This window comes from Erigeron canadensis, chromosome 8 (assembly GCF_010389155.1).
Source record: "Erigeron canadensis isolate Cc75 chromosome 8, C_canadensis_v1, whole genome shotgun sequence".
NCBI classification, from domain to species: domain Eukaryota; kingdom Viridiplantae; phylum Streptophyta; class Magnoliopsida; order Asterales; family Asteraceae; genus Erigeron; species Erigeron canadensis.
This window is the reverse complement of record NC_057768.1, coordinates 27,335,581-27,363,376: the sequence shown is the minus strand read 5'-3', so window position 1 is coordinate 27,363,376 and position 27,796 is coordinate 27,335,581. Positions and strand designations below refer to the sequence as shown.

General features: G+C 31.0%; 2 protein-coding genes across 2 annotated transcripts; one reads left to right on the top strand and one right to left on the bottom strand.

Annotated features, from left to right (window-relative positions):
• The first annotated feature begins 10,703 nt into the window (after positions 1-10,703).
• Positions 10,704-17,394, top strand: LOC122578985 (tRNA modification GTPase MnmE). The gene is made up of 10 exons (XM_043751059.1): positions 10,704-10,919; positions 11,953-12,248; positions 12,651-12,789; positions 13,065-13,186; positions 13,269-13,472; positions 14,660-14,719; positions 14,894-15,032; positions 15,700-15,818; positions 16,135-16,353; positions 17,038-17,394. The coding sequence occupies exons 1-10, from the start codon at positions 10,748-10,750 to the stop codon at positions 17,230-17,232; spliced, it is 1,665 nt and encodes a 554-aa protein (XP_043606994.1). The 5' UTR covers positions 10,704-10,747; the 3' UTR covers positions 17,233-17,394.
• An 8,728-nt stretch (positions 17,395-26,122) lies between these two features.
• Positions 26,123-27,343, bottom strand: LOC122579348 (FCS-Like Zinc finger 6-like). Its single transcript, XM_043751508.1, has 2 exons — positions 26,833-27,343; positions 26,123-26,489 (listed from the first exon to the last, which is right to left on the bottom strand). The coding sequence occupies exons 1-2, from the start codon at positions 27,174-27,176 to the stop codon at positions 26,348-26,350; spliced, it is 486 nt and encodes a 161-aa protein (XP_043607443.1). The 5' UTR covers positions 27,177-27,343; the 3' UTR covers positions 26,123-26,347.
• Positions 27,344-27,796: the final 453 nt, after the last annotated feature.

Here is a 27,796-nt window from a genome sequence, read left to right as displayed (position 1 = left end):
TACATTTCCATCCATGTCGGTCTTCTTCTTGAAGATCCACTACACCCCACGTGCTATCATTTGGTGGAAGATCAACCAAGCTCCAGACTTGATTGTCTTTCATGGATTTCATTTCCACATTCGCAGCTTCAAGCCATTGTCAATTCCGGATCTGATAATGCAGCATTGAAATTAGGATTTCATTCAAATCTCCTACTACGTGTTCTTCAGACTCAATCATAAGATTAACCTTTCACGAGCACGTATTGTCCTTGAGGACCTACGACTGGAATCGCTTTATCTCAACTTGTAGTTCACCTAGAGATTCAGTTCTTTGAACTTCCCCCCCCCCCCCCCCCAAGTTGAAGATTGCAGTACTTTAGAAGTTGACACATCTTCTTGATGCTCATCAAGTTCAACAATCCTCCCACTGTCCTCTTGATATGAGTCTCCTTTCAACTCAGCAAATCAAAAGTCTTTGACAATGTTTCCGGTAGGAAAGTAGAAGTAGTACCCATCGTTTCCTTTGGGTATCCTACAAAGATGCACTTGACAGATCTGGATTCAAGTTTGTCAGGCGTGTCTCGTTTCACGAGTGCCTCACTCCCCAGACCTTTAGTAAGACAACTTAGGAACACTTCCATGCCACAATTCTGCGGTGTCTTGTCACCTTCTTGTTGGAACCATATTGAGAATGCATGCAGCAATCTCTAGAGCATAATCCCAAAATGAATGGGAGAGTCTTAAGGTTCAGCGTTTATCTTACCATGCTTAACAGGTTTGATTTCTCCTTTCACATATACCCTTATATAGGAGTAAGCTCTTGGATAAATCCACAAGCTTTAGATGATCCTTAAACTTTTGGCTTAAGTATTCTCATCTCGATCCGAACGAAGAATCTTGATGGTTCTATTGAGTTGATTCTCTACTTCACTTTTAAATTCTTGAATATTCGAAGACTTCTGTTTATGTTTAAGCAATAAACATAACCATAAGACTGAAATCATTATAAAATGATGAAGTAGCTAGCCTTTCCCGACACATGCCTAAATGGCTACATACACCTGAATGTATTAGTCCAAGTAATTCCTTAGCCCTCTCCGGTTTTATGCGAAAAGTATTCTTGTCATCTTGCCGAAACACAGGCATGCATTTGTCAATGATTCATCATTTGATTTAACGATCTCTTGTCAATGATTCATCATTTGATTTTAAGATCCCTTCAATTTGAAGTATGCATTTCTTGCTAACGACAACACATTTATCAAATGATTCATCATTTGATTTCAAGATCCCTCATTATGAAGATTTCCATGTGTTTCTTGCTAACGATAATCCCAAAAAACACATTTATCAAATGATTCATCATTTGATTGCAAGATCTCTTCATAATGAAGATTTCCAATGCGTTTCTTGCTAATGATTGTCATCCTGCATTTTTCAAATGATTCATCATTTGATTGTAAGACACCGTCCTTTGAAGTCTTTAATGCCTTTCCTGACAAAATTAAACAAGATGACTATGTCAAGATAATTAGAGTCCAAGTTAAACTTGACTCTTTGCTATTGAATTATATTTGTATAACAACGCATATAATTCAATTTGAATACTTGAAGCACTTGCCGAACCAGCTTGCTTCTTCTTCACATTCAACTCAGCTAGATACTTTAGCCGTATGCTCCTTTTGCCAAAGGGTCTTTTAAGTTTTGAGACAAACAACTTGTTTTCTCTACCAAAATCTTGCCCTTAGCTTACGGTTGTTTTGCTTTCCGAACCTTTCCCCCCTTTCTCATAAGAACTCGGGATGTAGCAGATTTCCTTGTAAGCTCTTTCTCATACTCAATTACATGACATGAAGTTTTTTGGTTTTTACTAATGCTATGCATATCAATTGCGCACGAACTCCTAAAAAATCCGCTTTTTAGGTTCATGCCAATAGTAATAGCAGATGATAAAATAGTTTAACCTTTCCATTGCCCATGAGTACCTCTCAACTAAGTACTTGAGGACTAACCGATGTTCCATGCTCGTGTCGCAAGTCATGAAGTTGATCAACTAGGTCGAACAACTCCACTCCGGCTTGCTTTTAGTACAAGACTTGAGTTCAGTGAGCATATCACATGGAAATGAATGCTCAAATTGCTTTTGAAGGTCGGCATTCATGCTTTCCAACATTAAACAAGCAACCTCATTGTGTCTATCATACCGAGCATTGTATGCAGCCAACTTTCAGTTGAAGCATTCGCTCCCGGAACAACGGTGTCTGCTCATCAATGACTTGAACCCAGTCATTGAAGTTTGGCTCCAGAAAGTCTTTTCTTTTCTAGCATCGACCTGAAAGCCGATTGGTGTATGTTTTGAGAAGGATTTGTTGTTGCCATCTTCAAAACAGACAAAGTTCAATTATCGTATTTTTGATAATTAATCCTTAAGAAATGTAATTTACCCTTGTTAAATTCATCTAACAAATTACTTTCACTAAGGCTAGGATCCAACTTGACATACAATCATTTCATCAGTTGATCTGCTAAAATGACGGTATTCAAAAGGTAATCGAGAATCGATAATTGCATTCATGCAACTCTTAGAATTATGGGACTTACAACACACTGTAAGGGGTATTAAGTGTTTTGTAAACATTTTGTCCCATCTTATGCCACGGGTTAGGTCTCACCTCTTAACTCGTTTTAAGTCGCCCAATTAAACATGTAGATAGTCCATCGCTGTCTCACAACGAGTGGTAATCTACCTTGAAGAGATACAATTACCTACGTCTCACGTAGAGCAAAAAGCACTGGCAAGTGTTCTTAGCAAAGTGGGTGCATTGACTTACTTTAAATGGTAATGCATTTGATGTGAATCAAAGTTTATGTTTGAAGACTCATGCATAATCTTCAAACATAATATTTAATAAAATCATTTGTATAGTCTTACACATAAGAAGCTCGGTAGCTCCATTTGAACGCACAAAGAAGCGCAAGGGCAAAGTTTGCGATGGACGCAATTAAAACCCACCCTTTTAGAAGGCTAGCGCACTCGACTTATACTTCTCTTAGAGTTTGTTCAAATGGTGAGCCGTGTGTATCAAGGTTGTAAGACTCCAATTTATTAATGAAATCTCTATTTCGATAGTTCTTAGTCAGTTTTTTAAAACCAATTTTTGCATCACCTTTATACAACTTATAAACAATACAAAAATTATAAACTTACTAATTCCAAACTACTAAATCAAGTAACAAGTTAAGGTAGCCACCTAAACATGGTCACTATGGTTCATGCATATTTTAAACCCGGCTCCCCTTCCGAAAAAGAGGACCACATGCATCAAGTTACCTTGATTGCGCAAGCCTTTAAACAAAATAACTAACAATTAGCACATAAACACATAAAACATGCTGATTGGAAATTTCCAGTAGCTTCACGACCAGTTTGAGCCTATTTCTGGTTAGATTCAGCTTTCGACCAGATCTACAAAGTTGTATCCCTATGAGTCGACAATCTACAGTCCGAATTTGGGCTTCTAACTCATTACTAATTAATAGATATGAATTTTTTAGTAAACTGTCGCACATCAGGAAATTTACACGAAAAATTCACATTGTCACACAATTATCTAATAATCAACCCTAATTATTGGATCATCATGCTTTGCAAAATATATCTCTATATATCCAGTAAAATCACAATAAATTTTGCATGAATTTCTTATGATTTTACTATTATTTAACAACTTTAAATAATCAAGATACACATAATCATGCAATATATCACATAAATCATGTCAATTCACAATTCAAAACTTGCTTGAGGGTTTCAATCTCCATTGAACAAGGTTAAAACTTTAATTAAACAAAAACCTATTTTTATTTAATCAAGATCCATTAATTAATTAAAAAAATAAAAAACAACCTTTTAATTATTAACAATAATTAAATCAACCAACCCTTAAACCCCCCTTCAAGTTTTGATCTTTGTAATTAATAGATCACATATGTGGCTCGTGATACCATTGTTAGAATATGAACACATAAATAACCATATAATCACGAGTAAGCGAAACGGAAAAAATCGAAACATATATGCAATCAAATTAATTAACAAATAATATAATTGAGTTGTGTACCTTATGCAAAGCTCCAATAAAGATAATAATAATAAGATTATTATTAATGCTTAGGGTTTAAAGCAAAACCCCTCTACGATCGCACACTAGACACCCCGAACAACGTATGCTAGTACTCGATCACAAAACAAACAAACCTTTTGCTTGAACCTTCAACTTCAAAGTCGAAACCCCTCTTAGAAGAAGGAATTTGTGCCACTTCAAAGCAAGGAGGAAAAATGAGAGAATTTGCTTATGTGAAAAAAGTATATGAAAAACCAAGAATTAAGCCTCTATTTATAGGGCTTAATTAGGTTAAACAATCTTGGAAAACAAGTTAGACAAAGGCTTACAAGGCCTTTGTCATGGCCGGCCTCTTTAGATTTAGGGCCCAAATCCATTTTTCAATTTTCACTTTTTAATTCTCCTTTTTAACTAATTAAATATAATTAACCCTTTTATTATGTTTAATTAATTATTTCGTGATCAAACTAATTAATATATTACTTTAATATATCAATTAATATTATCGAGTTACCGTGTCATTTCGTGTGACCCCGTAGACTTAAATTATTCACGAACATGCGATTTATAATAAAATGATCACACTCCATCTATGTGTATAATTGTATTGACTTTTGTTGGAGCAATTTTGTTCCATCGCTTAGGCATATAGTGTGAAGGTAAAATAGCAAAAACTGCCATGCAGATTGCACGCAAACTACCAAAACCCAATCCACCTTACAAAACTAAAACAAATATATAAAAACAAGAATAATAATAATAATAACATAAAATAACAAAAACTGTGTACTGTAAACTCAAGCCATGTCATAAAACCAACAATATTTCTGTCTGGTGATATAAAAAGTTCCAACGCAATCAAAATGCAACCAAGAAGTCATGAAAAAAAAATATAACGTTCACAAAAGACGGTTCATACTAATCTCTAAGTTGGGAGACGATCAAATCATGTTCCGAAAGCCAAAGCTCAAAATGTAGATCCACAATCAAGAGTTTACTGAATCCGTCAATAAAAACCGCTTCTAGTTCTGGTGTGATTCATCATTGGTCGTTCTTGTTCCTCCTGGTTCATAAAAAAACCAAAAAAACAAAAGTTATTAGTTATTTCAATGACAGCACAATTCAATAACCTTAAAACTATTATTTTTCCCCATTGAGCAATAATGAACATTATTGGAGGTTGATGATGCAATTAGAATCCATTTACTTGTTAATAATCAGACTCAGGTTTGAGTAGGTAATCCTTGCACCCATAAAAATTGCAAATATTACCCATTTTACCTTAACCAACCTACCCATCATTCCATTATTTACATCTCTAATATGAAGTGAAAAAAATCAAGTACATAGTTCATCATAGTAGTACGCCTCTGTATATATAAATATAAGTAGCAGAAAAGAAGGAAAAGGAGCTACTAACCTTCACCAGAACCAGTTGAAGTTGCATTAGCCGCTTGAAAACCTTCTTGTGTACTCCTTGAAGCTCGATTAGCGGCTTGAGAACCTTCATTAGATCTCCCTGAGCCTTGAAGAGTGCCGTGATGCTGGCTATTGGCCACGTCCCCTTGCATCAGCAGGGGTGAAACAGTTAATTGCTACTCTGATTCATACGCGTCATCATCATCAGCATCATTATGATCATCATCATCAGAAAGATCATCAAAAGACCGAATGTCAAGCTGGTACCTAAGTATGCCACCTATACCACCGAACCCCCTACAAAATTGTGAACCTTCTTGAGATTTGTTTGTCACAAACTCGAGCGTGCACCCAAACTTTTTGTATTCATTAGCAAACCACTCAAGCAATGACAACGGCTCTTGAACTTCCAGCTCGGCATTGGTGTCTGCATCCCTGAAGTTACTCTGAGGTGATGTTAAGTTACCAAGTGCGACAAAATCATTCGAATGTAAATTTTTTTTTTTTTTTTGAACAGCAAAAATGATATGTACTATTGAGGTGATCAACTAGCAAGATACTAGAGATCATAAAATAAAGATTATGATCTGTTGAATAATTTTACAAGTTTCTACTGTAAGATAAGTTAATTTTCAACCAATTATCTATCTATCTAATACGTCAGCATATAGATAACAATTAACTAGCCTGTTATCTTATATATATAGTAGACGTACAGGTTTTATTTTACATGAATAATAATAGGAATAATGACAGACAGATTATCGTTCCACATTCCATTACTCAAGATTTTATGCATCTTAATTACTAAAACCCCCGTTTTTTTCATGTACTTTATTTTTGATCAAAACAGTACGTACACCATAACATGATAATTAGAAAGCAAAGAGCTAGATACACACACCCATCGAAGTATTTATTATTAGTACGAACATATAAATACTCATACTTTTCTAGAAAGAATGATCAAACAAACAAAAAAATTCTAGTCATATTAAATAGGAAGAGAGATTAAACCCAAAAGCATACACTAGTATATATACACTTGTTTTAAGATTTATAAATTTTGTTTAGTGATGTAAAAAAGAAAAGAAAAGGGAGGCATGAATTAGTAGAATGCAATGGTGCAAAAAACCTTATAAAATAGAAATCATTAAAGCATGATTTTCAGCTTAAAGCTAGAAAAATGTACGTGTGGTGAGTAAGGATGCATGTAACTGACCATAATTATACCACAGAATTGTTAGTAGCTTCTCAATGAGTAATTACACTTTTAGAGAACATATCCTTGTTATCTGTGTTTGAACATCAAAGTTTCATCTCAGCGACCATTTTAGAAGCAATGGTTTCCTCTGCATGAACGGTTATTAATCCTAAACTTCTAACACCATACTACCATTATGACCTGAACCAAGGAATAATTATAAGGATTTTATAAGTACTTATATAAAGAATAACACGTATAAAACCACTATTATAATAATTAATTTGCACGTACACTATTACTTAATGTTACATCTAATGATTATCTAATCATCTAACTTGAGGAGTAGAGTTATCTTTCAAGTTTATGCAGATAAAATCATACTATAGAAAAATAGCCATTTAAATACATTGATGATGAAAATATTACAAACAGTTCAAGAAGCTCTTCTAAAACTTTGACTTATACTCCGTAATACTCTTCTGTAGCATTTGGTAACTACTTTATCATGCAACCTCTATAGTTGTTTTTTTTTTATAAAAGAATGAAATAACAAAACTTGAATCATGTGATCGATTTATAACTCGTAAAAGGTCGGTTGACATTTAAACGAAAGTAACAATAAATCGTTAGTTTCGAACAAAAAGTTATGTTTTGATGAGTGTAAGTTGATATAAATAAACATTTAAGTTGAAGAGAATTTTGAAAGTAATGAAAAACGAACGATGAATATATGAGAAAATAATTATAGGTTCTTTGAATTTTTACGGATTTTTGGGAGTTTTGCAAGTTAAATAGCTTGACAAATATCTTTATATTCTAGGTAAGTTAATTATGAGAGTAAATAAATAAAGGTTTTAATTTTATCTTGTTTAATTAGTATGTATATTGAAATTAACTGCCTGTAAGATTAAATCATTATTGCATGCGAGATTATTTTTTTATTATGAATTTCATATATATAGACAGATTTCAGTTTTTAATATTGTTATACCATTATTATTATTATTACTGTATTAGAGAGAGAGAGAAAATATTTGCTAAAAATATAATTTCAACAATTTAGTATTTAATATATACGATTTATTTCACTTTTTTCCTAATCTATATTCTGTATTTTTTATTCAATTTATTAGTATTTACTTTTTTATAAACATAAGATATTGTGAAAAAGGTATGGGGATGACACATAGATTGTAATCCTATGTGGCAAATTTATAAAATAGGTTTAATTTTTTAGAAGCTCTAGAATCGTTCGGTTTCCTTCAGTTTTAATAATTATATATATATATATATATATATATCATTCTAATAAGTGAACATATATGAATAGGATAAAACGGTTTCTTACAAAAATAAAAAAGAAGACGGTCTGCTGCAACTCGGGACCGAGATCAAAAGCTTTCGGACTTGTGTGTTAAATTAAGAGGGAACAAGGTCTAATTATCTATACTCTATATTAAAAAAAATACCCCCATGTTGAAAGTTACATGGGGGAAAATGTCTAAAATGCCGTTCTATGTAATATTTTCACCTACAAGGCTACAATCCTTTAAAATATTTTCACATACACTATTATCTTAACTTTAATAATTAAATTACACTATCAATTCTTTATTTTTCTAAAATATCTCCATTAACCTTTTAAATCAATTACTTTTATATGAATTATCTATGGCACTCGACGTCGCATTTACCACCAACACTCGCCTCCACCACCACACCGTCGCCGTCACGACCACCGCCGCATCGCGCAGGGTACAAAGCTAGTAAGGAACAAAAAATAATGAGTATATATATAACGGACTTTAAAACACTGTATATATTAGCTGGGCTGGACCAATTATATTGGGTTCATTTAGATACTTAATTAGGGTTGGGCCAGTAAAATTTTTGCCATTAAGAGGGTGTTTGAGATTGAGTTATAAAGTGATTATCTGATTATTGCGTTTGTAAAACGCAAATAATCTAGAAAAGTGTTTGTATGAAAAAGTGATTATCGGCTATGAAAACACAGTTTTGAAGAAGCATGTACCTACCTGCTTTTTCAAAACGCAGTTTTAAAAACGCATAATGTATTTTGAAAACGCTGATTCTGTTTTGTAATCGCAATACCAAACCCCCTAAATTTATCATGTAGTCATGTAGAGAAAAATCCGGGCATCTTCTATTTATCGTCATTCAAATATAAAAACTTTAAAACACTTTTATAGTGATCAGTCACCTATCTAAAACTTCACAGCTCACGCAATGTGATGAAGACAAAACATATATAAATTACTAGTGTCAGAAAAAACTTTTGAATATGCCCCGACTCATACATGATTCATGCATATGAAATAAATTGTGGTTAAAATACCGAAAATCGAAGCTAAATTATAATAAATACCGCCGCAGCGCAGGTACACTTCTAGTTAGTATATTAATAAGAATATCATAAGCATGTCAAGTGAAAATATTTAAAACTGTTAACAACCTCAATCAGTGAAAAAAAATTTTTGGGTGAAGACAAAAAAAATAAAATTAACCCACTTTATTCCCTGGTCGAAGCATCTCGTTTTTTATTTTGACCTTTTTTATGATACCATTACGTACATATCATCTCGTTGAATGGATTAGTTTGTTACATATGAGTGAAGTATATACATCTACAGTGAAAAGAAAATGACTAATCTTTCTAAAAAATATTTAAAATATGACATGTAGATTTTGTTAACTTACGGAGTATTTTCTTTTTGAAAGGTGTGAAGTTTCTAATCTTACTTTCTTGATTTTACCCGATATTATTAATTTGTAGTTTGAAGAATTTTTAGAAGATTTTTAAAAAATTTCTAAACAAAAAATCTTAGATCATTTATATAGATATTTTTGATCCCACCAAAATTGATTTATGATATGGCACCATGCAGTACTAAAAAAACATATGTAATGATATATTATATCTATCTTAACTAGTTTATGATTTATGCAGCAAATTGCAGGTGCAGTTTTTAAGAAAAAGTTACCTGTTAATCCTTTTAATTTATAAATATATAAAATCTTTTTAATTTATGCAACAAACGCAGGGGTGATACATTTATTTACTGTAAAACTAGATTTTAGACCCGTGTTGGATACGAAGTTTATGATATTATTAATATAGATCTTCATACATTTAATTTATAAAAGCTTATAATTTTGAAGATATATACGGTTTCAAGTATTATACTTTGCAAGTTGCAATACAACAATCACAGGTTCGTCACTATCATTATTAGCTCGGACATATTGATGGACAGGTGAAAGATAATTGAGAATTAAAATATAAACATATTACTAATCGTGTACATGCCATTCAACTATATTTATTTGATCATGATGCGGACCCATAACACAAATAAGTTTATTTTCAATCAATTATACTATGATAATTAGATAGCAATTAAGATTATTTTCATATTTTTTATGACTCTTGATTTGAGTGTCAATTGTAACTTTAAAAAACTAGATATAAATACTTTTGTAACCTTTTTAAAAGATTTTAAACAAATCTTATCAAGTTGATAACTAAAAATAAATATAAATTAAGTATTTACCGCTAAAAAGTGTAAAATGTTGATGGAAAACAAAAAAAATATAAATTAATGAGATTTTTTCTATAAATTAATATTAAATATTAGTATAATAATATATCTAGATAATAACTATTATGATTTTGAATTTATAATTAATTTAAATTGATGACATAAACGAGAGTCTAATTAATGAAATTGAGCGATTTGATTAGTTATTAAGTCAATAATTCAACTGAAATATATTAGTTATAATTATAATTATAATATAGTATTAATATTTTAATATTAAGTTAAGATTAATATTATAGGTTAGTCGTAAAAGTTTAAGGTAAATTCATAAAAAAAAAATTAAAAATCATAAAAAATAATGCTCCCATCCTAAAACCCTTATCTACATATCGCTGCTCAATAATCCTCTCTTCTATGCAAAAAAATGGTCAGCTAATTAAAACCAGGGTTTAGCAATGGCTCCTCTTCCTGTACTCCGCCATGTTTTCGCACACTTTCATCATCATACTTCAAAACCCATAGCCATAATCCATACTTTTAAAACCCTTTCTCCTCTTTTTCTTTCCCCTTCTCATTATTCCCTTAAACCCATATCTTCCTCGCAGTCTCATTTTTTCTCCACTACAGGTATTTCTATATCTATATCTATTCTCAATCTTTATACATAAAGTTTATAACTTTCTGATACCCTTTATTGTAATTTGTCTTTCTATCAATTGCATATTCGTTAGGTATGTGTATATATGTACGTACCCGTAATCTTTGTATCGAAAGATTGTATTTTTTGGACACTCTATAGACTTTATATTGGCTGTACCAAGTTTAATTGTCGTAAATACTTGTAAGTTTTATCTGGGTGTGTAATTGGAGTAAGTCATATGATGATTTGTGTTATTGCGCATCGTCGAAAAACGGTACTTTATAACTGAGTGGTCTGTGTTTTCTGGCACTGTTCTTCATCAAGAATAATATGAAGTTCAGAAAGTAATCCTTTAGACATTCAAAATCAAATTATGGAAGTGCTATTTGAAACGGAATTAGTAATACTGTATGAGAATTTAAGATACAAGAAAACATATACTGCATTCGTGAGTGTTTAGATGTAGTAATGGCATTTATCTTCATAATTAAGTAATTTGAATTCCAAATCGTAATCCCGTTGACATCCAATATCAAAATATGTAGGCGAGTAATTTGAATGTTTATTTTGAAAATCAGGTGAATAAGTAATTTGAGATAATAAGCTACAAGAAGACATATGTTGTTAGCAAAAGGATTTAGATGTACTAATAGTTTTTGAAATTTTCTGAATATATATAACAAGAAAATCGTAAACATATTATTCCCCCTTAAACCGACAATAATAAGAAATTTATCTTTAAAACAAAAATCTGGACACCTCCTATAGTGACTGGATAATGTGGCTAAAAGTAATCCAAAATGATCAGATTTGGAGAAGCTATTAAGAAATTGCAGATCATCGAGACAAATGTAGAGTTATCTAGTTATTTTTAACGTTTTTTTAATCAAGTTATTTTGTTATTCACAATAATCAGTTTATAAAGCGTATCCTATTCCAAACACCCCATATAGGGTCAATTGTGTTTTCTAGTACTTTAAATTTTCATGATATGTTGATATTTTTGCTTTCCAATTGCAGAGAATACTTCAATATTAAACAAAGATGAGCGGGTCAGGTTAACTTCACCGGGTGTAAGCCCACCAGACCCGGATTTGAATTCGAGTAGTACAATTGTCGCCATTGTTACTTCTTTGGGTGGGCAGGCAAGTGCGGTAGGTATTGTAAGGTTATCTGGTCCATCAGCAGTGGATATAGCAGGTCGTGTTTTTCGTCCATTTAAGCAAAGGAAAAAGAAGAACTTCTCTTGGCAACCCACAAGTCATGTTGTAGAATATGGTGTGGTTTGTGATCCAAATGGCAATGTTGTCGATGAGGTAAATGTTTTAGTTTAGTTTTTTTTGCAAGTTTATTGTAAGTCAAGTTTGTTAATTGATTTTTATTGAGGTAAATGTGTAGTCTTCTTTCAGTAAAAGAACATCTTTCTTGTTCCTCCGTATGATCTTGACCTGTATAATGATTTTCAAAAGACCCTAATAAGCTAAGTAGGAAGGAGAAACTCTTAACAGATGGAATCGAAGTCAGTAAATCTGATTATTCAGTTATCTCATTCTTCCAGAGTTCCAGTCATGATGAATGCTTTGAAGTTGTATATTCAAACACCCCTAAGTGCTTTGTATACAATACTAAACTTTATCCAAATACTGGAAGGTGGAATCTTTAGTTTAGAATTGTTAGATTATCTTTTAGGTTTTTTAATATGGTATATTGTTTTGCAGGTTTTAGTTGTACCCATGCTGGCTCCAAGATCATACACCCGAGAAGATGTAGTTGAGTTACAATGTCATGGGAGTGACGTTTGTCTACATCGTGTGCTACGAGCTTGCCTAGAAGCCGGGGCACGACTTGCAGAACCAGGTTATGTTCATAGTTCTTTGCTTTAGCTAAAACAACTGGTTTGATATAAAAAGTACTTCATTGATACTTTTAACATAAAATAAGAAAAATAAATGGCTGTAGTACTCATGGCACTTGACGAAGTTTGTATCACCAAATTACGTTGGATGTGATTGAGCGTTTTTTTAATCCTGTTACAGAGTTACGATTGAGCATGCCTATTTTGGTTTGAATTGTAAAAACTTAAATTATATTTAGGATGCAACAAGTGCTTACATTATATTTTCTCTTATCAGGTGAATTTACACTTCGTGCTTTCTTGAATGGCCGTTTAGACCTCTCTCAAGCCGAAGATGTTGGAAAACTTGTATCAGCCAAGTCTGTAGCTGCAGCCGATGCTGCACTTGCAGGAATTCAGGCATGTCTTCCTGCTAGCTTTTTTATTTTGCTCAATCTTTTAGTGGTTGATATCAACTTACTTATGATAAGATTCATAACAGGGTGGTTTCTCTTCACTAGTGAATTCACTAAGAGGGCAGTGCATTGAGTTGCTTACCGAAATAGAAGCTCGATTAGATTTTGATGATGAAATGCCACCATTAGATATGGGTCTGATTCTGAGTAAAATAAGTGCAATGTCACATGATGTGGATACTGCAATGGAAACTGCTAACTATGACAAGTTTTTGCAATCTGGATTGCAGGTATGATCCTATGTGTTTTCTCTAGTTTTTTAATCTTATCGTAGATAATCGGTGTATGTTCTTTACAATAAAGCTATAAAGAGAGCCATATTGAGGGGGTGTTTTGATGTTCGTTTGAAAGTGATTATATACACAATGATCAGAATTAGATAATCCGTTCTGACAAGACGAGTTGTCGAGATATGTTTGAACGTGCTTCTGCTCTTTGAAGTTTAAATAGTGAGAGTTGTTAGAGGCTTTGGAAAATTTAATCTTGTAAATCGATAAGATGACCCAATAGGGTCTAATTGTGATTTGTGATAGATAAAAGAAAGTTTTTGATGAATGAAAGTAAAAATATCTCAATTTAGGTATAGATATGTGAAATACGCAGTTTTATTTCATTCTCTTTTAAGCACGTTGTTGCAGACTGTGTGAAACCAATCATTTCTCTTAATAAGCTCAAATTTAGGAGCATAATATCTAAATACTAAAATTTTGAGTTTTGCAACAATGAATTAGTGCAAAGTAAACACTGTAGATTATTATCTACTCTGGCATGAAACTTGTAGCATTTCTTTTTATTTGGATGTCTGTGTAACGTGCAACATTTCTTTATTGGGTAAAATTTCCACGTAATAGGTACCTATTTCTGAGTTATCTCATTAGAAGTAAATTAATAGTATTGACTTGACAAGATTTAGTTTCTTAGTTTTGTTGGAGGTTACTTTGGATATTTGACCAATAGGCAAACATGTACTTACGACAATTGCCAGTCACTTTAAAGTTTTTATAGGTAAAAAGGAGTTCATAAGTACAATAGACTTAGCTATTGATATTCAAATACATGAAAGATTGAAATCTTGAAACTTTTTTAAAAAAAAGAAAAGGTTTTTGACCCCTTAATGAAGTACATTTTGCATATCAAAGTCCGTCTTTAGTGTTCTTCTAGATAAAGCAAATAACTTCTAGATGAAAAAAAGTCGCATTTGTCTCGTTAAAGTCAAAGCAGTATAGGCAGGCTGACCACTGACATTTTAAATCCCGTTTCTAAAGTTTTCTTTTAATTTGTTGCGGAGCTGATGAATTTACCCTCGTTTTTTATTCTTGGAATCTGAATTGTTCCTGATTGCTAAAGCTCCAAACATCTTCCGTAGTGGCAGAATCACACATAAAAGATTTTCTAACCTATGCGTTGCTATATGCAGATCGCCATTATTGGCCGACCCAATGTTGGGAAATCTAGTTTACTTAATTCATGGAGTAAGGTATGTTCAAAATAAACGCATTTCGATCTGTAAAAAGTTCATTACTATTATATTCGGCATATATCATAAGAAAATATAATATGCTGTAGGAAACAAAACTTTCTTCCTAAGGTTATGTTACCTTTCTAGTTTCTACTTTTCTTGCTCATTGAGTATTTATGATTTAGCTTGCAGAGTGAAAGAGCAATAGTTACAGACATTGCTGGAACCACACGGGATATTGTGGAAGCCAATGTGACTGTTCACGGTATTCCAGTCACGCTACTTGATACAGCTGGGATCAGAGAAACAGATGATGTTGTAGAGAAGATAGGTAAGAATTGTATTTGAGATTTTATTCTTTAAACAGAGTTCTTATTGTAAGCTAATATTTTGTGAATTTGTATGTTAAAGTTTTATTGACTTGGGTTGGAGGGAAATTGGTTCGTTTCAGATTATCAAAAATTGGCGCAGTCTGTAACTGGACTGAACCAACTGTTTATATTTATATATTTTTAATAGAAAATGACTTAGTTGTAGGTTTACCTTTACAAAAAGTTTTTAGTCTGTAATTAGTTCATTTCCAGCTCAGGATCAAACTTGTTATGAACCAGAACTGAAATGAGTTAGAGTGGTTCAAAATTTTTGCTTCTAACCCAGTCAATACCTCTAGAATGCATGCATGCCTTTGGATTTTTTTTCTTAGTGTAAAGATGGTTAATGAAACAAAAATCACATGATTTTATTGTTTTTTTGGTTTTTAGTTTTGTTATACTAGTTCATACCCTGACTAAAAATATTTAATTCTGCACTGTCCGTTTGTGTAGTGTAAGAAATACGAAGTCTTTATTCTAGTGCATTCCTTGAAAACATTTTATACCGATAGTGCATGTGTATCAAATTTTGGATCTCGCTCTGGCAGTACGCATGTTCATATATGAACTCATTTTCTGTCATATGATTGTCTTCTTGAAGCACATTATGTTGATTTTTGAATTCAGGTGTTGAAAGATCAGAAGCAGTTGCCATGGGTGCTGATGTGGTTATCATGGCAGTGAGTGCTATTGATGGATGGACAACAGAAGATGCCAAACTGCTTGATAAGATAAAACGAACCAAGGTATCTTAAATAGTCTCATCCTTCTCTTTGTTTGTGCTGCTAATTCTTCGAGTAAAACGATTTGGGAAGTTTTAAAAATTTAACATGCACGTTTGGCTACTTCTGTCCCATTTTTAATCTCCATGCTTTTTTTATTTGACTTTCACAAGATAATACAGAAACCCAATCAAAACTTTCATAATTTAAAGGGTCAAAATTGCTACCTCTAGTGTTAGTTATTATCTAATGTGCAGGACCTGTGTGGCTGTGTTTATAAACAAACAAAACTACACTCACCAAGTTGACACTATTGATTTTTCTTATTGACTGACAACAGGCTGCATCCAGATCTCCAGTGATATTAGCAGTCAACAAAATCGATTGTGCTCCATCTGCATTTACCGAGTTTGTGAACACCATAGACGAATCTTTTGATAAGCATATATACACATGTGCCATTACCGGTCAAGGAATTTCAGATTTGGAGACTTCAATTCTTGAGCTTGTAGGCCTCCAAAACATTCCCGCAGGTGGACGCAAGTGGTCCGTTAACCAGGTTTGTCAAAGATATGTGATTCAATAGTATTTCATATACAAATTAATTACCATTTACCAAAAGGACAATACACTATGGGACGCTTGGTGATAGTAACGAATTCAACAATATATTCTAGTGATGGAAGTTTTGACAATGGGTCGATTCAGAATATGTTGTGTATGGTCACAACTTGAGCTAAAAGGAATCACGGAACGTAGGTCAAACCTGTTGAATGTCCCAGGAAGTGTATTTAAGCATACAAGATACAACCTACTAAATCGTTTTATTGAAAAAGTTATGTAACATTCATTATATTATAGTTTTGAAATTATATTTTACCACAATCAGTTATCTATAATTCTAAAAAAGATCTTAGAGCAAAAGTCTTTTGGGTCAACCTGGACCCAACTTGATATGTACCAAAAATGGCGTTTTTCAACCTAACCATTTTGTCCCCCATTCCATCCACCCATTCTACCACCTTTAGCATGTTAATAGAAACCTGATGTGTAAGACAATGATCATCAGCATTTGCTCATGGCTGATAAACAAGCCAGCACTGAGTGAAGATTTAATCAGCTTTGAAATCTGTAAAATTGGTTAATGCTATTTGGCCTATTACTCTCTCTTTTTGGTAACGAATATCGTGAAAAAGTAGAAGACATACATCTTTTTATAATTATTTTCTTGATGAATTTTTAGAGGCAATGTGAGCAGCTTCTTCGAACTAAGGAGGCTTTAATGAGGTTGAGGACATCGATAGAAGATGATCTTCCATTTGATTTTTGGACTATAGATTTGAGGGACGCTGCACTTGCACTTGGGCAGATTAGTGGAGAAGATATATCAGAAGAAGTTTTGACTAATATTTTTGGTAAATTCTGCATTGGTAAGTAAATCTTGTATTTATTTATTTATTTTTTATTTTTTTTTGTGTATTCATTGTTATTTCTGAATTGGCTACCACACGATGCATTGTTTTGAAAGTCTTGTAAGTTACTTCTGGTTCTGATTATCTGAACAAGTTACATATAGTAGGGTTATCTTTTCTTTTTTTTTTTTCTTTTTTCTTTTAGAACGGAGTGTTAATATTTAGTTTAATGTCTGGGTATCATACTTTGCCTATGAAGCTATAATTACTTTAAGTAAATAAGATACAATCAAATTGGAAAAAACAAAGAACTAAAATCGCAAGAATCTGTATGAAATTGGTTTGTAAAGAGCCAACATCACGAAATTTGTAGTGGCATGAAGTACCCTGATTGGGGTGGTCCATTGTTGACGTTGCTTGACGACCACCCAGTGCGTTCGGGGTCATCGTTCAACATTGGCAATTAGCCTCCCAGAGTTGTGGCCTCTCTTTCTCCATCCTTTACTTTCTTTCCTCACCCACATTAAGATAAATTCAATTAAAGGGTGTCATTGGCTGTCCTGGGTCTTTTAACAATGATGGCACAGCAAAAGTGGTGAACTAGAAACATATGAAGCTGATGTGGCTGTCCTAGGTTGTCTAATAATTACATCTAATTAGGGGTGTCCTTCCTTTTAAACTAAATCCTTTTCTGAAAGCTAAACATTTGTGATCACTCAATCACGCACACAATTTGTCATATGTTTTGAAACTTATTATTACCATACTTCATAGTTCATACTTTATGATATTCTACTCATATCGACTATATATGGAGTATATTTAATGTTGGAATCTTATTTGCAAATTATTACCCGGTTATATAAAGGATTTTTAAGTTGTTTCTAAACTCCTTTTACAATTTTGGATTTACGGGGCCCAAACCGATTAACCCGAGGATGTAATTGGATGGATTGGATTGGTTTGCAGGAAGTATGGATTGGGTGTTGGGCTTTTAACTTCAAAACTGAATAAATCAAACGGATTAATTTACTAAACCGAAACCCGAACTTTTGAACACCCTTACATCTAATTCTCTAAATGTTAAGATATGTTATCTAGTTAAAAGCATTATCTAAATTATTCAAGTTTTTGCACCATTGACAACATGGAACAAGAAAAACTAGGAGGCACAATTATTTATACTTTCATAATCATTCTCATCATACTTATACATTTTATTTCCCATCAATCAATTCTTATTACCAATTATAAACATCAATCAACATCTAATTGCCATATATTTGCAAACATCCATTCCGACAATTGTCCTCGATATGAGTTTAACTTTGTGACTAGTGAGCCCCTCAATTACCCTACACAAATCATTCATGTCTTTATTCATCATTTGTCATATATATATATATATATATATATATATATGGGACAATCAAATAAGAATAGTTTTAAAATAAAAACGGTGAGAACACTTAAAAAACATCATTTTGATACATTAAAAGTCCATAAAATTAACATAGTGCTTAACTAATTATCATTATTTAAGTGTTTAACAACACATTGATCCATCAAAATCGAAATAATCACGTTTTTTGGTGGATGCATTATTTTGAAGAATATGCATCCAAGATGGATGCACAAAACAAAAAACATGATTTTCTTGATTTTGACAGGCCAATGTGTTGTTATACACTTAAATTATGATAATTAGTTAAGCACTATGTTAGTTTTATGGACTTTTAATGCATCAAAATGATATTTTTTAAGTGTTCTTATCGTTCTTATTTTAAGACTGTTCTCACTGAAATATATATATATATATATATATTATGTCATTCCAGTAAAAACATGTTAACATAAAAATGGTAAGAACCTTTAAAATTACAGTACTATTTTTACATATCAAATAAGCAACAATACATTCATGCATTGATACAAATTTTTATTATTTGTCAATATATATATAGATTTATAAATTCAATGCTTATGCATCCTAGATGGATAAATAAAATAAAGTATGATTCTCTCAATTTGATGGATTGATATGTTGGTAACACTTAAATATTGATAAAGTTATAAAATATAGTTTTATATACTTATAATGCATATTTTTTTTAGTTTTTCACTTTATGTTTACTTTAAAGGTGCTCTCATAAAATTGAAACTATATATATAAATATCACAACTTTCATTATTCAATAATCTTCTTATATGTAAGACAACGTATGTTAGACCTCCCGCTGTCAAATCGCGACATGAAGTTCTCAAGCGAAATTCATCTTTAAAAAAAAAAAAAGTTATAATGTGAGGACATACATGACTCACTCATTGATTATAGTTGTTGGGATCTTTAAGACTTATATCTACGGTCTTGTACTATTTATTATAAAAAATCTATAATGTGAGAACATCTATGACTCAATGATTGTAGTTGTGGCGATGTTTGAGGCGTATACTCACGGCCTTGTACTATTTACAATCAAAAATTTATAATGTGAAAAGATACATGACTCAGTCAATGATTGTAGCTGTGGAAATCTTTGAGGCATATACCCACGGCCTTGGACTATTTATTATGATTTCCATCCGTTACCAATAGAGCTACACGCTAATTCATTCTCAAATTTATATTAGACTTAAATAACAGTTTGTTTTTTAAAAAGAAAATATTCACAAATTTATATTAAACTTAAATAACAGTTTGTTTTTTTTTTTAAGAAAACAATTTAAAGGTTAAAATAAAAAAGAAGTTATCATATGGTGATTTCATTTTATATGCATTGCCTTCTATCTATTAGTTTGAAAAAAGAATACTGCTTATTATTTTTAATAAAATAAAAGGGCTTTTGCATATAAAATTTTAAAATAGCTTTATCTATATATATATATATATATATATGGTAACATTCCAGTAAGAACAATCTTAAAATAAGAATAGTGAGAACACTCAAAAAACATCATTTTGATGCATTAAAAGTCCATAAAACTAACATAGTGCTTAACTAATTATCATTATTTAAGTGTTTAACAACACATTGATCTGTCAAAATCGAGAAAATCACGTTTTTTGTTTTGTGCATCCATCTTGGATGCATATTCATCAAAATGATGCATCCAACAAAAAACGTGATTTTTTCACTTTTGACGGATCAATGTGTTGTTAAACACTTAAATAATGATAATTAGTTAAGCACTATGTTAGTTTTATGGACTTTTAATGCATCAAAATGATGTTTTTTAAGTGTTCTCACCGTTCTTATTTTAAAACTGTTCTTATTTGATTGCTCCCCTATATATATATATACATATAACTACCTATAAAGCATTTTGGATTTCTAATTTCGAAATGTCTTAGGAATCCAGACTTTCCATATTAACACTTATACATATTTATAACATACATCATTTATCTTTTAATATACTTATACTATCAACCTTTACATCAGTTATATGTGCAATCACCTACACTACTCGACGTCGGTACCACCACCACACTGCTGTCACCGCACCCCTCTAGTTCTTTTATAAAAAAAATTGCTCTCTCCATTTATCTTAATTAAGACTTTGATATACCGAAATTGCCCATCAACAATCTACCGTTTTAACAACTCACCCTCTAATCTACCAACAATTCTCCACCTAATATAGTTACAATACTCGCAATGATATAGTTTACAACATAAATCTCTTAACCCATAAAATAACTAAACTACTCCCGTTAAATCAAAAACTTTTACATTGATAATAACCTCATCATCGTCCCCACCCCATCGTCATCGACTCGCAGTCACCACTACCTGTCACTGTTACCGCCAATACTATCACATCGCGCAAGCATACGTATTGTTAGTTATTAATGAAAACTCAATGTGGTTTAAAACACAAGTTACTAACACCTAGAAACTTAAATAAGTCTACTCCCTTAGAATCTTTATATTTAATTAAAGTTTTAAATTTAGCATAATGAAAGAATCATCCTAACTTCTAAAAGGGTATCAATTTATAATTTAATTTCTATTGGTCAATTTGATGAACCACTTGGCCACTCAAAAGATTTCATCAATTTTTAATGCTTCTTCATTTATATTTTACTTCCAAAACAAATTAGCGAAAATATATAACATTATAAGTTTCTTTAAGAATATAATATATTGTTTAAATAAAAAGGTCGTTTAACAATTTACGCATGCGTTTGCTGATTAGTGTTAAATTATTGAGGTTATTGTAATTTAAATTTTTGAATAGATTGAAGGAGATTAATAATTTGCTCCTTTAAATCAATAGACTATTTTCAAATGATCAACCACAAGTATTAGCACTTGTCTTCGTATACTATCTTGTTTTGATTGATTGTGGGCTTTAGGCCTTACCCAACCATAACCTCTTTCTCACCTCTTTCTTACTGTCACGTCAGCACCACATCATCTCTTTTCTCATTTTATATTCTAGAAAATACTACTATCAACCATACCCCTTTCTCACCATTTTTTCTCAAAAAAAAAAAAAAAACAATCTTATACTCACATTAGCCTCTCTCTCTCTACTTTCTATTGTTTTCTCTTGAGAAAAAGTTGGAACCTTTTTCTCAGAAAAAGGCCCAGAAAAAATGAGAAAAAAGGCGTTGGGAAGGGCCTTATGTTTTCGTTTTCCTATGAAATTAACTTATATAGGTTGCATTGGGTTGCAACAAAAACATCACAAAATAAAAACTTGTGGGTCGATTTTTCGGAAGTCTTGGTTTATATGTACGTAATTGGCATAAGTTTTTCCAACACTTTTATAGACTTTCCGGTTAAAATTCCATGATGAATTTAGTTTTTGTATATTGTTGTAATTCTAGTTTTGTATTTCGATCAGATCACTAACATCCTGTTAGTTGATCATTTTTATTAATAATAATATTTATGCCGTTAAAAAAAATCGAATCCTGACTTATTTTTAAAAAAGTCTTTCATAAGTACCTTTAGGTTATTTAATAGTTATAAAAGTTATACTGTGCAGTACATATTAAAATATATATCATCCGCATAATAACTATTGTTTTCAAAATTCAAACATAATAATTAAAAAACCACATAAATAACTTAGCACATTGTGATTTTATATTATATATCAGTTGTCCACTTTGAAAATGATAGATAGATTATTTAATTTGGTTATCCAAGAAATTAAGAGACTTCATGTTTTCAAAACGTTACTATATATAAATAATAAATAATCAGAGCTAATTATTGATTGTCACAATCAGAATAATTAGAATTCACATATATATATACGCATCTATATACATATACTTATACTTATGGTTAGTTCTCGAGTTCTTTTTAAAGAGAAAAAAATATTAATACAAATGATTTCAAAATTAATTGTGTTTTTAAGTTTTTTTTTTAAAAGAGGAAAGAAAATGATTACTAAAGAAAGGAATGGAAGATTTAATGTTATTTTGCTCAAAAAATTTTCGGCCTAATTTTGGGGTGATTTGGAAAGAAAGATATTCACTTCTAATCATTTCCTTTCTTTTAATTAAATAAACTCGAGAACTCAGTGTTAATGTTCAGACCCGTCCATTGGACGGGTAATCTCAAGATATATAAATCTTATAATAATTGTGGAAAAAAAAGTGTATGATCAATATCACAACTTAATAAATACGAAAACTAAAAAGGAACATATGAAAATTAACTTCATATAAATATTAATTACAGCTTACCTTTTTTTTTCTAACTTTAGTTAAATAAAAAGAGAAACAAAAAGTGTATGACCAATATCACAACTTAATTAATACGGAACCTAAATAAGAAACATATGAAAATTAACTTCATATAAATATTGATTACAATTTACCTTTTTTTTCAACTTTAGTTAAATAAAAAGAGAAACAAAAAGTGTAGAATATATAATTTAAAAAATACATAACAATTCATCAACAAAACCATCTCGAACGTTTTGCTTTTATTCGGGTTGTTCACAACACGGAGTCGTAAATGATGGTTAACATGTGTTGGCTTATAAGATTTTTTAATTTTATTAAAAATCGATCATTTTTTATTAATGAAATATTAAAAAAAATAAAATATTAATAAGGAGGGAGTATTAATATCAAAATATAAACTATATTTAAGTTAGAACAAAAAATGGATCGACTCTCTACGTGTGATTAATTATAGATTTTTGTACATTCCATTAATTAATATAATATAATATAATTAATTATAGATTTGTTTTGATTTTTAATTAATAAAATATAAAAAAAATAGAGGATTAAGTAGAACGGAGAATTAGACTCAAGAAGGAGATTAGGGGTGCCAAGTGTACCCACAACCTCCTCTTTTAGTTATATTATAGACTAGTCTTCAGGTCCGTCCATTGGACGAGTAACCTCACAATATATAAATCAAAAGTTTTTAAAAAATATGAAGTATGTTAAATAAAAACTAAATAAAATTCAAATAGATAAAATACAAATTAAAGAATGAAACATATAAAAATTAACTTCATATCAATATCGATTTCAGTTAACTCCTTTTTCTTAACTTTTTATTTTATTGGAAAAGTCGTTATTTTTGTTTATTAATTGTAATTATTAGTTAAATAAAAAATTTATAGTTTAAGAAATAAAGAAAGAGGGAAAAATGTCACATGATGAAAAAGGTGAAGAAAAACAGTTGGATCATTCGATCTTATAAAGTTGTAACCAAATACAAATTCTTACCCCATTTTTTTTTAGCTAGGTTATATATTTATATATGTGTCCAAAGAAAGAAAAGAAGCCCCAAAACAAATATGCAACATGTTTGGAAAAAACCTAAAAACAAATACGCATATATAGTAGAAACTTTTAAAAAATTATAAAAATACATACCAATTCATCAACAAAGATCATCTCGAATGTTTTGATTTTCTGTGGGTTGTTCCAATCCGAAACAGTTCATACATGCACAACACAGAGTCGTAGATGATGGTTAATATGTGTTGGGTTAAGATTTTCAAGATGAACTAACGTGGTCTTAATTTTTGTAGTTGAAGAAAAAGCCATGATAAACCGAAAATGGACAACAAACTAAATTAAAAGAGATGAATAATAATAATAATAATAACATCAGAATTCAATGTGAAATAATAAAGATTAAACACAAAATATATGAACAAAACCCTTTTTGTTTGTTGAGTAAGTCGAACATTTTTTTTTGTTGAGAATTCGTGAGGTAGTCGAACCCTTTGTTTTTGAGAATTCGTGAGGATTATATCCTAGAAACTAAATTAAAAGAGATAAATAATAATAATAACATAAGAATTCAATGTCAAATAATTAATAATGATTAAACATGAACAAATATATATATATATATAAACCTTTATGTTTGTTGAGTAGGTCGAAGTTTTGTTGATAATTCGTGAGAGTTCATTTATTAGGTTGTATATATATAATAACTTTTTGGAGGGTTTTAAGCATAAAAATATTTATTTTTTTATATTTTTTTAATAGAATATAGGTTGGTCTAGAAAAATTTAATAAAAAAATAGAAAAATAAAGAATTAATTAGGATGGAGAATTAGACTAAGGAGGGAGATTAGGGATGTCAGGTGTACCCCAACCTTCTCTTTTAGTTATATTATAGATAGATGTTCTTGTAAAACAATTAAAAATATGGAAGTGATTTGTATACCACCAAACATGCTATATAGTATTGTACTGTATAACACTCTAAAACACATTTCGTGGTGTACGATTAAAAACAGGTGATGTACAGATCGTCTCCCTTAAAAATATAATAGATAATGATGACTCGTATATAAATAAGAAATAATTACAAACTAGAAAACACTACAAACCAATATGGAAGAGAAGACTATGATTTATTTAGATGTCCAAGATAGAACTATTAAAGATGTCTCATTGAAATAGGCATCGTAAGCTACAATGCCCGAAAAACCCTTTTCTATGAGTTATTAGTCTTTTTATATGTATTTTCGGTTTTTTGGACTTTCTTTACTTATAGAAGCAGTCTCTTTACCTCTGAGTAAAGACAAGACTGTCCACATCTCACCTCCGCATAACCCGCATGTAGGGATTGATTATTTGTTGTCGTACTTTTTGTCATAACTTTCTACCTATTTATTCTTTCAAGCCCATTCAAATTATACTGCTTTTTTTTGTGTATTCATGTGTAAACCTAAGGAGATGATTAGTTTTTGAAATATATAAAAATCAATATTTTGGACCTTCAAGCCCATTCAAATTCAAATTTTATTAGTTATCGGTATTCCTTTGAATCAATAATAATCAAAACAAATTTCCCTAATGTTCGTGTGAATCAACCGAACAAGTATTTATTAAAGTTTCTGTCTGCATCAATCAATCTTAATCTATGTAGCTTGAGCTTGGACTCGAGCTAAGTTACTAAACATGCTAATATAGGGGTGTTTGGTAGGATGAAATGGAAAGGGTGGAAATGGAATGAGAATCACTTCCCTTGTTTGGTTACATAAGAGAATGGAAATGAAGAGGTAGAAGGGGGAATCATTTCCATTCTCATGATTCCTCCAAAAATGGTGAAGAATAGTGAGAATTGAATCAAATTACTTTTTTTTTCTTCTTTTTTTCTCATGTATTTAATTATTAATTTTAATTATTTATATTATAATATTATAATTAGTTTTTGTTATAAAAAAATTTCATATTAATTTGTTTATTTTTCTCTTATTATGATTCTCTGTTGTTACCAAACAATGTAATTATTCTCTTTCCAAATACTCATTCTCTTTCCTACTATTTCCATTCTCAATGATTCCCTCCTACCAAACGCCCCCTAAGATAGGCGTGAACTCGATTCTAACTTGCTTCGGTTCAAATCAAACCCCAGGTCTCCAGGAACTCACTAGTAATTAACTCGACTGACTCATTTATAGCTGATAATATTCCATCGATCACTTCATATATTCATTTCATAATTTTCGATAGCACACATGCTTGTACACAATATACAATACATACGTACATACATCGAATTTCAATTATACATTACATATATTTGCATCACCAATCAACGATACAATTCCTGATCGAATTAATTTCCATCCTCCATCGATCAAATATATAAATTAAAATCATCAATAAATAGAAATTCAATATTCATTTATTTCTTAGTCGCTCTTCAATTCGTTAGGGCAATATTCAGGAGGAACATCAACATGCTTCTTCGACGCCGATAACTGTTTGTCTTTCTTTTCATCTTGAGTCATTTGTTGTTGCCTACACTCGAAGCTACAAAATGAGCTATCGCCTCTACAAAAAATGTAAAAAAACAAATTAATTAAATCAAACAATTGTATATATATATGGTTCCCAATAAAGTTAATTAAGCCTATTACAAAAAATGTAATATAGTTTAGTTAGTTATGCCTATTAAAAAATAACTAAAGTATCTATATAACTACTTCTGTTCGAAATTATTAATATTACCTTTGTTTGTATAACAAAAATAACTATATTCGGAGTAAGCTAGGATGAACTAGAAGTTGATTATTAACCGCATAAGTTCATAAAAACTATATATACAACGACCATGGAAATTTTATTTACTAACAATGATAATAATAATAATATGTATATATATATATGTACTTACTTATACATGAAGATATCACGACCAGTGATCAACTTTCGGTTGCAAAAGTGACAAATGGTCAAGAAATGAGGTCTTTCCATATGATCAGCCGAATTACGACGATGGTTTCTAGGAAAAACCGAGGCACCCAATAACCGATGATCAAGCGTACCGTTTGGAGATGGGATGTTTAGGTTAAAGGGGTTGTTTAGATCATATGGATGTTGAGAGTTGTTAGTAGTTGTAGTATTAGTATTAGTAGTAGTAGTAGTAGTGCCACCTTCTATATGGTCAATATCCAAGGTGAATTCAGTCATGCTTGTGGTTCTTTTGATTGGGGGCCTTGGTCTCTTACCTAAGATCATCTTGATTAATTGGCTTATATCTCTAAGGTTGTAAAAATGAAGAAAAAAAAGAAGAGGAGAAATGAGAGTAGGGGAAGGAGTTGAGAAGATAATAGAGTGGGAAAGAGAATCAGGGCCTTTGGTTTTTAGCTTTTAGATTCTTAATTTGTGTGTTGTGGAAATTGGAAAGTGCCAAGTACACTTCACCCTTTTATGTTACAAAGAGTCAAGCTTAGATAGTTAATACTAGTATTTTAATATAAGTGATAATACAACCAATAAGGTTTGGATCAAGTGTTTAACTTTTGCATATACAAATATAGGTTAATGGTTCGATCATTCACTCTTTACAAAAACTGATGTCTTTTGCTACATTTGAAAGAATCAAAAAGTAATTCATATTAAATATTAAATAAAAATAAAATTGTTTAAATTTTAACCTCTTTATACACCGTCTAAAATGATATTATAAGCTACTTTTTTACTTTATATTGGATGATTAATGATCTTAGGTTGTATCTAATTTGTTTTCTAAAAATGGTATCACTAATGATAGTGTCAATAATAAAATAATATGATGACTAATGAGCTTAGTTTATATCCACTTGTAGTATTCTAATTATGGTATCAGTGATGATGGT